The 11,251-nt window shown below is 45.4% G+C and overlaps 1 protein-coding gene across 1 annotated transcript; it reads right to left on the reverse strand.

Annotated features, from left to right (window-relative positions):
• Window positions 1-6,039: 6,039 nt before the first annotated feature.
• Window positions 6,040-10,987, reverse strand: Nps (neuropeptide S). Its single transcript, XM_032895046.1, has 3 exons — window positions 10,972-10,987; window positions 9,644-9,780; window positions 6,040-6,314 (listed from the first exon to the last, which is right to left on the reverse strand). Exons 1-3 carry the CDS (start codon window positions 10,985-10,987, stop codon window positions 6,135-6,137), a joined length of 333 nt encoding a protein of 110 aa, XP_032750937.1. The 3' UTR covers window positions 6,040-6,134.
• Between the last annotated feature and the right edge of the window lie 264 nt (window positions 10,988-11,251).

Here is an 11,251-nt window from a genome sequence, read left to right on the forward strand (position 1 = left end):
GTCCAGTCTTGCTTCTGTGGTCTTGCTTCCAATTGCTTCTGTGGTCTCTCCTCAGGGGATACATTTCATCCTGCTTAGTGCACCTTGGATCTCCTAGCACATCTTCATCTTCCATGGTGACCTCAGTTTTTTCTGTTCTTTTTCTATTCTTTACTCGGTCTCTGCTGTCCCCTACCTGAAGCTAGCTTTTCCTCACAGCCCATGCTAGTAAAAAGATGTTGAACCCACAGGAATACTGCCATCTTCCCAGAGTCCAAGAGAGTTATCAGAGCAGGGAACTTGGGTATGGAAGGCAGAGGGATAGGGAGGGAAGAAGTCAGGAGCTTCCTCTGTCATTCCAAGTGTCCCACCATCTTGGATGTTATCCACTGTCCTTACTCAGTAACTGACAGGTAACTCACATCCCAGCTGAGGTGCTTCTGCCATCTGCGGTGACATATACCTTTAATAACAACACCCAGGAGCTTGAGGTAATAGACTCTCTGTGAGTTTGAGGCCAGCCTGGTCTACATGGCAAGTCCCAAGCCAGTAAGCTAGGGTTATACAGTGAGACCCTGCTTGGCTACTCTGAAGACATAACAAGGAAGCAGGCATGGAGGGAAGAGAGTCTGAGTCACTGGGTGCCCTTCCTGTAGTGAGTAACTGCAGTCGTTAAAACTGATTATATTTTATGTCTCACAGGTATAAAGTCACCAAGACCAAAGGACACAGATCTGCTGGACACTTTCCGGTCCTCTGTATCACTCAGAGGAAAAGCAAGAGTCTTAGAAAACCCTTTAGAGACCCACTTACCCATCTGATTTCTGTGTACCTTCTGTGCTCTGATGTCTCCTAGAGGCACCTTCCCTAGCAATGGCACCAAGATTGCTCTCTTGCTCCTACCACACAATCCTCCATTTGTAAGTCCCACTGCTCCTTTTTGCCATCATCTAAGACACTACTTACATCTACACAGTTGAAAGTAATCAAATACATAGGTGCTACCTGTGTATATGTATTATTGCATGATTGCATTGTATATGTCTACCTATATGCACATGCTAAATAACACCCACTAATCTACTGAATTAGCTTCCATACCAATAAGGTTAGGTACATAAGAAATACCAATTTACCAGAAATATTCCTGGTAGGAATCTTCCAGGAGTTTTATTTCCCTCACCTCTGCATTCTCAGTGTATGGATCACTGTGTCTGAGTTTAGTACAAGCTGAGCAAATATTTTGTGAGCAAATGAAGTGATCAGTAAAAGAAAAACAGCCTGATAAGATAAGTGATATCAAGTCTGGTTTGTGCTGGGGAAGTTAGAAGAATTCTAGAAGCTGGGTGGAGTGGTTAAACCAAGGAAGTGTGGCCATGGGCTTTGAAGGCAGCCTGCTGGGTCAAGGGCTCTTGGCTCTCCTGCCTCCCTTGTCAACTTTGTGCCTAACTCCTCCACACCAGCATCCTCTCTCACCAGACACATATGACTCCTGCTGGCTTTACTGAAATTCGATGCATTAAAATTCTCCAGTAGAACAGGAAACTCAATCCTGTTCAGGTGAATCAGAGGGGAGTAAATAACACGTTACTCATATTGTGGGATGTTTATGTTCTAAGAGCTTCCAGAGCCTCCAGCTAGCCTAACAAAATGCTGGCTTCCACCAATGCCCTTGGTTATGAAGGTCACTGGTACCTTTTCATCTCCCTGGTCGGTGCATGCAGCTTTCTGAGTAAGGATCAGTGACCAAAAACAGCTAACGGTGTTAGGCTTACATCCCCAAAGGTTTAAGTGACCTTTCTCGGCCACCTCTCTGGTAACTCAAAACATTATGTTGTCTAAAACATGTTACTACAGAAGTCTGGGCAAGAAGTGTCTACATTTCCTCCCAAAAGAGAACTTCCCTGTCTGCCCATGTGCAATGCCCTCTGACCCTTCAATGGTAAACACTTTTTCTTATTGTGCCCCTCCCCCAAGGCTTAAATATTTTACATTCAGAAATGGGAAGGGGAATTTTCCAATTATGTATTTGGTGTTTTCTTATTCCGATCAATCCATATAACTGCAAATAATAGAACACTGGGAAGACGCGAGCTCAGCCTTTCCTTTCCCAATTACAAGGAGCCTCACGCCACACATTGATGCAGCAATCTGCTTCCCACATAAAGCTGTAAGTACCAGCCACGAGGTTACCTCATTAGCTTTCCCGTCACTAAGTCCGGGGAGACATGAAGCACCCAGTTCCCTGACGCACTCCGGCCAGGCTTTCCACATTTCCCCCGAAGCATTTCCCATGGTGACCAGCCTCCGTGTGCTGTGGATTCTATGGCCAACACCCAGTGCAGATCCCTGGCTGTGTCCAGATGTTCTGAGAGTAGAGCTGACACTGACCAAAGGCTTAGATTTCTAAAGCTGTCCCTGCAGACTCAGTGGCAGAAAACAAAGGGCAAAGGGTGGTCAGTCCTGGATACGCTGAGACCTCTTCCTGCCATTTGTATCCACTGACATGAAACCAGGGAACAGTGATTGTCTGCCTTTAAAAAAAAAAGCTGCATCCATTTTGAAGGTATTGTTTATTGTTTCAAACATCTTTAAAAAATTTCAGTGGTTTATCCCAGGAACCTGATAAAAATGGCAAATAGGGAAGATGGTGCCAAATACACACTAAGTCCTCACATGCCTCAGGCTAATGTCTCCTTTCAACACCTGCAGGGAAGCTTCTGCCTCTATCCCAGGTATCCTGAGCACAGAAGTGGTGGCTCAAGGGCCGAAGAGCCAGCCATCACTGGTGCCATCTTCACATAGCTGCTGGCTGGAGGAAGGCAGGGGATACCGTGGATAGCATTTTGGCTGTGTCTGAGTAAACACCAGGGTCATGGACAGTAAGGGGGCAGCTAGCTGACCAATCTTGTGTTTGCTAGCTCTGTGTTTCCTCTCACCATTAGTCTATGCATTGCCCTTCCTTGTCCTGGGGAGAATCACATGTCATGTCCATAGCAAGACCCAAAGATAAGTCTCTGGTGTGGTTAGCCCTCACTTCAACTGCGTGTGCGTGTGTGTGTGTGTGTGTGTGTGTGTGTGTGTGTGTGTGTGTGTTAGGTAGCAAGTGTGTTGCATGTGTGGGTGTATTGGTTTGTATAAAAATGGCTCCCAAAGGACTGTAGGGAGTGGTGCTATTAGAGGTATGACCTCAGAGTAAGTGTGGCTTTGTTGGAGGAGGGATGTGACCAAGGGGTCAGCTCAAGTCAGAAGAAGCACAAGTCACATTTCTTCCTGCTGCCTGTGGATCAAGATGTAGAACTCTCAGCCCTTTCTCCAGCACCATGTCTGCCTGTGTGCTGCCACGCTCCTCACCATGACCATAATGGACTGAACCTCTGAAACTGTAAGCCAGCCTCAACGAAATGTTTTTCTATATAAGACTTGCTGTGGTCATGGCATCCTAACTAAAATAACCTAAAAAAAAAAAAAAACCCTAACTAAAACAGTGGATATTTGTGTGATGTGGATATGTTTGTGATGTGTGTGTGTTTCTCTCTCCCTCTCTCTCTCTCTCTCTCTCTCTCTCTCTCTCTCTCTCTCTCTCTCTCTCTCTCTCTCTCTCTCTGTGGTATGTGTGTAGTATGTGCATGTATATGGGGTCTGTGTGTATGCATATGTTGTTCATATATATATGTGGTATATATGTTTGTGTATTTATGTATCTGTCAGCCTATATGTATGAGTGTTTGTATCTATGTGTATATTTGGGGAGACAGAAATAAGGAGAGGAAGGTGACCTTAGACAGTGTGTAGATTTTCTAAGAATGTTTCAAAATCTGGCATAGAATGGTAACAACTTACTACTATTGCAGAGAACCAGATTTTGGTTTCCAGGACCCACATCAGCTCACAAAGGTCTATAACTCCAGCTCCAAGAGATCTGATGTTCTCTTTGGCCTCTGCAGCCCCCCTCAGTCATACTCGCGTACCCACAGACAGACACAGACACTTGTACATACATAAAAATAAATCTAAAAAATGAGTGTTTCAAGTTATCAGAGACACCATCTGTCCCTTGAATAATGTGTGGTGTGTAATAAACAAAACCACAGCCCAGAAGGTGAAGATGTCCTTTTCCATCCAAGGAACCAGGGAGAGCACACCCAGTGTCAGTAGTATGTATGATGCTGTTTTCTCCCTGAGCCTGCCTTGGCATGGCCATTAGACAAAAGACCCGGCACAGCTGGCTTTATGGAACGGACCAATAATGGATGCCTGGCTCCATATGGTACACAAAGGTGAGGGCCCAGGTATTAAGCACTGAAGTGGGGAGGGAGGTCATTGAGTGATGCAAAGGTGGGTGCAGGGGGTGCAGATAGGCATCATGGGAGGCCACAGTCATCACGCCATTGGGTCTATAAGAAGGACATGACTTCTGAGAGGATGTCTCTCTCCTCTGGGCTTCCTGAAAGTGTCTCCCTGAGGTTCCTAAAACCATAAAGCCCCTTAAGCAGGTGCATGCACTGCTACGTTACTTCATCCTGAACTATCTCCTGCGTATCCAGACAGCAAGAGTAACATGAGCACGCGCAACCCAGGAAGCCCCTTGCTTTTACAACGGGCAAGGGAAAGCACCAGAAGGCCCTGCAAAGCCAGGTGTTTTCAGGCGAATTCTTAGAACCTTCTTCAATCTGACATGTCTGGAGTCTGCTTACCATGTGCTCCAAATCCTGAAGATTTTTCTTTTTATTTTTTATTGGATATTTTTAATTTATTTGCATTTCAAATGTTATCCCTTTTCCTGGTTTCCCATCCATAAACCCCCTAACCCATCCCCACTCCCACCCCTTCCCACCTCCCTACCCTGATATTCCCCTATACTGGGGCATCTAGCCTTAGCAAGACCAAGGGCTTCTCCTCCCATCGGTGCCCAACAAAGCCATCCTCTGCTACATATGCAGGTGGAGCCATGGGTCTGTCCATGTGTGCTGTTTGGATGATGGTTTAGTCCCTGGGAGCTCTGGTTGGTTGGCATTGTTGTTCTTATGGGGTTGCAAACCCCTTCAATCCTTTCTCTAACCCCTCCAATGGGGACCCTGTTCTCAACTCAATGGTCGGCTGCGAGCATTCTCTTCTGTATTCGTCATGATCTGGCAGGGCCTCTCAGGAGAGAGCTATCAGGCTCCTGTCAGCATGCACCTCTTGGCATCCCCAATAGTGACTGGGTTTGGTGGGTGTATGTATATGGGCTGGATCCCCAGACAGGGTAGTCTCCTGGAAGCTGGTGCCAAGGATACTTTAAAAGCTGCTGCCACCGCCGCCGCCGGACCACCACCGCTGCTGCTACCGCCGCCACCACCACCACCACCACCCAAGTTCTACACTGTCCATTTTTTTTAAAGTGTTTTAAAAAAAGGTATTAATGTAAGGATGTTGGGCCTGACCTGGCAGGGAGAGCGGGACTCATCCATTATCCAGATTTTGGAGAACGTATCCCCTACCATACAAGCACCAGCCAGATATCTGGTATCCCCATTGTGACTAGCAGTGTTTCATGGTTTAAGATTTTAAAAGTCAAGACAAGACAAAAGTTCCAAGGCAAAACAATCAGCCATATTTATTTATATTTGGAATTGGAAGAAGGAGGGGGAGAAACAGACCCAGGGGGCGCTGGCGATCCCTTGCTGCAGATACCAACTAACTGACCGATAGATCCAGTGGCGCCATTCATCTTCTTGCTGGAATTTCATGAGACTCTTTTACAAACAGAGACAGCACAGCCGAGTCATTTGAGAAAATCACATTTTAAAGGAGAAATGGCGTACACCTGCCACTGCACTTGATGGCACTACACAGGAAGACAGCAGGAAAAGGATCACAGTAGAAACGCCCACGCATCGTGGCCGATTCATGATCAAAGCCAGGGAGTCCCTCCGGATTCGGGGAAGTTTCTAGCTAAGCACAGAAATCATTTTTCACTCACAGGCGGAAGTTTGAATCAGGTTTGCATTTTCCCCCCCAAAACTTAATTTCCTCTGAGCCAGTTAGGAGAAGGGGGACATCTGAGGATGAGGAGGGAAGCAACATCTCATGGTAAGATACGACCGCTTTTAGCACATCAGTCACACTCTACATAGCTTGAGATTAATTCCCAGAGTCCTTTGCACACTTATTCATTGCTTTGCTCTTCGAAATGAAGTTTTTTTCACCCCTGAGCCGACTCCGTTGCGAAAGGACCTTTTCATCGACGTCTTCTCCAAAATTGGCTTTAGAAAAGCTAGCCCGTCGCTCCCCTCCAGCCTGGCTGGGCAGGTACTCAGCAAAATGAGAAAGTAATCAGGCTTCCCAGGCACCTGGTGATTTAGACGAGGAAAGAGGGAGAGGATACAGCTTCTGGGTTAAAAGTTTATTTCTATAGCAATGATTTTTAAAAATCTCACAGCTATAAAGTTGCTCTGTCTCATCTCCTTAATGGGGAGAAACATCACTGAAACACAGCATCTACTTAAGGTAGGGTTATCACTGGCTTCTCCACTTTTTATTCCACCAATCAGCATTTACACTGTGTATTTTTTTTTCATAGTGATTGCGTTGTTGTTATTTTACAAGGACTATTTGGAGGTTCTGACTAGTCCTGGGGATGCTATTGAAAATTCGCCTAGGGGTTAGGGATGGGCTCAGTTGGTAGGGTACTAGGGTAAGCCCTAGGTTTAGCCCCCAGCAACATATGAACTGGATAGAGTGGCACATACTCAAGATCTCAGCGTTTGGAAGGTGGAGGCAAGAGAACAAGAAATGTAAGGTCATCTTCAGCAGCACAGTGAGCTTTAGGTCAGCCTTGGCTGCATGACACCGTGTCTTAAAAGTTTCTATTGCCCTAAGTGTGCGTGGGCAGGCCGTAAGGAAGCCTGCTGCTTTATAAGCTAGTTTAAAACTTACATTAACCAAAAGAAATTCACCCAGGCAAAACCTATGCAGGGTGACCCAACTCTGGGTTTGTCAGAGGCACTGAGCTTCCTTCTGTGGCTGCCCACCCAAGGTTTCCAGAAAGTGGTGTCATTCATTGTGAGACCCTGACACTGTCAGCTTTGGGCTGTGGTTTGCATCACTCACTCAAGGTCTGGATAGCATATCACAGTGCTTGAGTGCTGAGTGGGGAACAGAATGGATCCCGATCCCCAGAGCTCCAACCGGGCCAAAGGAACCTGCAGTTCAGTTCTACACTGTGCAGATGAGGAAGCCAAGCGCCAGAGCCAAGGCCTTGCTCTGATCACAGCTGGTAAGTCCTAGAGGCGGCCTGATCCAGGGCTCCGATGGGAGCTGCTGACACTTGCCAGGTTTCAAAAGAAGACTCATACCTGGCATCGTGCCAACCAAACCCTGTCCTTGACAAAGGGAAGACCTTCGTAAATAAAGCCTTCTCTGAGTGACACAGTCTCTGTGCCTCCTGATCTTTTATTCCACACTGCAAAGCAAAGAGCTGTGTGAAGCTAGCGCTTGTCCTCCTCCTGGTGAGGAGACCACAGGCTTGCAGATGATGCTGTTCACCAGCGGCTGGTTTCTCAGCTCCAGTAGAACAAGAGCCTAAACATTTTACTAAAAATGAAGAGACATAGCATGAAGTTAGACTTCTACCTCCTGCTGTTTGGTGGAGGAGACAAGTTTGCCTTGACTCGCTCTGTTTGGGGGTTGGGATAAAACTTGTAAAGCATCAGATTCTCTGGAACTCTTTGCCCTGGCTGAGTGAATGACTGGTCTCCAATTCTCAGAGCACCCAAGTAAACCTTCCCAATGGCTCTGGAGGAAAGAATATGTGCATTCTCTCTCCCCCTCCCCCTCCCCCTCGCTGTCTTTGTTTCTCTATCTGTCACTGTCTGTGTCTGTCTATTTGTCTCCATCTCTGTCTCTGTCTCTGTCTCTATCTCTGTAAGTGTGTGTCTGTGTGTGTATGTGTCTGTGTGTCTGTGTGTGTATGAGTGTGTGTCTGTCTGTGTGTGTGTATGTGTGTGTGTTTGTGGGTGAGTGTGTGTGTGTGTGTGTGTATGTGTTGTTTTCTGTTTGATTTGGGAATAGTTGATGATGGTTTCATAAATATTGGTTATGGTAAAAAAGTAAACAGTGGAAAGGTCCGAGTTTAGTTCCTGTTCCCCTGTGATAGCATGATAAATAATTACTGCCCATTTTAAGTCTTGTGCCACCATTGCTGAAAAGGAAGCAACTGACTCTTCCCAGAAACACTCATGAGGCCACTCCTATGAAACCAGAAAGGTGCCAGTTCTGGTTACGAGACCCTTAAGTCACCCCTAAAGAGACCTCGGTGTACTTGGGTGATCAACTCATCATGAGGATACCGCTGAGCACTGGCCCAGCTAATGGGCTTCATGAATCTCTGAACAAAATGATGACATCTTCTGTGATTAGGCAGCACCATCGCTCACCCTGAACAGTTGGGTTGCCATGAACACCATCCAGGGCATTACCTGCCTGAAACAGGAGCAGCGTTCTTATGAGCAAAGCCAGAAAGACGGCCAACACAGTGAAAGGAGAGACACCACCTTGTGGCCCAGGAGGTCCCTACGTACTTCAGAAGAAAGGATTCTTAATTTAAAAAGAGAGACAGACAAGTGCCTCTTGTTCGAAAGTGCGGTGAGCAAACCTTTAGGGACAAACAGTAGAAAGCAATCAGGAAGACACTTGAAAGAATATACCCATTTATGGATCGTGAGTCAGACACTTGATCAATGTCGTGTCTTAAAGGATCAATGAGAAAATTAGTGTTGAGTACTCATAGGAGGGAAAGGCAGGGGAGAAGCTATTTTAAGTAAACAGGAAATAGAAAAATGACACATACATAGATCAATGAGAAGACTACTTATATAAATAACTAGAACACAGTGCTTGCAGGAGTTGCCACTCGGAATTCCTGTGACCTCTCTTTATCCAAAAACTAGTCCTCAGATTGCAGTGAGCTCAGTAATTACACCGTGACAGGTTAAATTTTAGTGAAGTAAAGTTAAGTTCACAGTGTCAGCAACGGCCAAAGATAATTTTGTAAAGCTCATGGCATAGAAGCAAGAACAGATGACATAGAAGGGATATAAATACCCCTGAAGAAAGGCAATCATTTTTCTGAAAGTCTTGAGCAGCTCTGGAAATATAGTTAGGACCTCCACCAATACTCTTGAAAAATCCATGAGTAAATATTTTAGGCAATATTTCATCAGAATCTAACATATTGCCTACATTATCCATCTGGAAAAAAGGTCCACATTTTTTGTAAAATTAAGAAACTTTCTGCTTTTGAAAAATGACCACTGTGTGGTTTTTTTGGGGGGGGGTGCAATTTTAATGTTAAATATCTCCTATGATAAAGAGTGGGTATATGTGGAATAAAGAAATTGTCTCGAGTCAAAATATGAACATTTTATATTGAAACAGCCATTTCCCTGTGCAGAATACAACCTGTAAATAATTCACAACAAATTATTATATTCTGGAATTGCTTACTGTCACATACAAATTTCTGTCTTACCGAATTCACGAGTCTGTTTACACTTACTTTTCTCTAAAGATAAAATAAATTACCTTTTCTGTCAGGTTTTTCTCCATATTCTTTTGGATTTGGGCACTCCACCATCCTGATCATCTATCTGACCACCAGAAATAGCGGTGAAGCCCTTACCTTGGAAGAGAGGACCGGATAACACCAAATCGCGTGTACCGCAGACAGCGACAGAGCTAATATAAGGTTGAGTTTTAATGAGCTGCAGAGTAGAAAAGATAGGACCTTGGGTGGGATCTCACACAAGCAAATATAAGCTTTAAGAATATACAAAAAAAATCAACATTTCTCTTGGCAGAAATGTGCAATACTTTACCCAATCATTTTGGATTTTCCGAGATCTGTGCAGATGGGTTTTTATTGCCAAATTCCTCACGCTCGTTGTCTGAGCCTGCTTGGGTGGCCCTTTTATATCAGAAAAGTTCAGAAGTAAAAATGTCAGTGAGATCCACCCTGTGTGACTGGTTGCCCTGGCTGTGGCCTTTTGTTCTTGTTAAGTAAGAAAAGGACAGTAACATGTAAGCTGTCACTGAGTTTCCAGGGGTTGACTTCACTCAAAGCTTGCCATTAAAGATGCCCTTCAAAGGTTTAGCCCTCCACACAGCTTCCCTGTGACATGGGTGGCCAAGGGCCTCCAAAGGAACTGCAAGTATTGTTCTTAGCTGGGAGTTTAAGCACTTAGGGAGGATGACAGGTACTTCTCTGAATGTCAGAGACCAACACAAGTGAAATCACTGACGGACCTAAGGGTGATCACAGAAGTGATGCAGGCTGACCAGGCCTGTACACTCAATCTCCATCCTTCAGAACTACAACATTTGTTTTGTCATAGCAAAACAAATGGCAATCTGTTGTCACTGGCCTCTGAGTCAAGGAGTGATTCTGTATCTGTCTCTTTCTGAAAAGACTCTCCAAGTCCTGTGTCCGGAGTTCGTGTGTCCCTACATTCATTGTTTCCTCTTTAGGGGACAGAGCCTAGCTAGCACTGGGCCATGGTGTTATGATGGTTCCGGGTGTTGAACCAGATTTTGCTGAGGGCTACAGCGGAGGAAAACGTCAGAGGGGGAAGGTGCTGCTATTGCTGCTGCTTCTGAAGTAGTGCCAATGCTTTTCATTACTATGGGTAAACATTGTTTTGTGATGGCTCCATTGCCAATGTGCTTTCCATGCAAGCACAAGGATCCGAGTTCAGATTCCCAGCCACAACATAAAAACAGGTGCAGTAGTACACACTTAGTACTTGGAGACTAGGAGAAGCCTGGAGCTCACTGGCCAGCCGATCTAATCAATGGACAATGAGAGACAATGCCTAACATAAGGTAGAAAGTAACTGACTTACACACACACACACACACACACACACACACACACACACACACACACACACAAAGCAACTGAAGAAAATCTTTGCCTCCTCAAGATCCTCACTGTTTGGAGGGCAAAGATACCCGGAGTCTGGGACATAGCTACTTGTCACAGCTACATTCACTCCTTTCTTTCCGGCAATGTCTCAATGTCTCTGTATGACTTTCAGGCAACTGTCAATCATGTTGTCCCAAGCTAACTACCACAAGGACAAGGAGGTGACCCAGCTCCTGAGAGAACTCATATCATAGGACTAGTGCCAAGCTGGAAGCCTGGGGCAGGTTTTACAAATACTTTTGTTGAGAGTTCTTTTGAGGATGTCATGTAGACACTGGGAGACAAAGTGGGCCCAGGGGAATTGAG

The sequence above is a fragment of the Rattus rattus genome, chromosome 2, assembly GCF_011064425.1.
Source record: "Rattus rattus isolate New Zealand chromosome 2, Rrattus_CSIRO_v1, whole genome shotgun sequence".
Taxonomy (NCBI): domain Eukaryota; kingdom Metazoa; phylum Chordata; class Mammalia; order Rodentia; family Muridae; genus Rattus; species Rattus rattus.

Coding starts and splice junctions, on each gene's coding strand:
- Nps (XM_032895046.1), bottom strand. Junction 6,315..9,643: donor ATCCGGTCCTCTCTTCCAAG/GTAAGGGCTTCA, acceptor CTAAATCACCAG/GTGCCTGGGAAGCCTGATTA.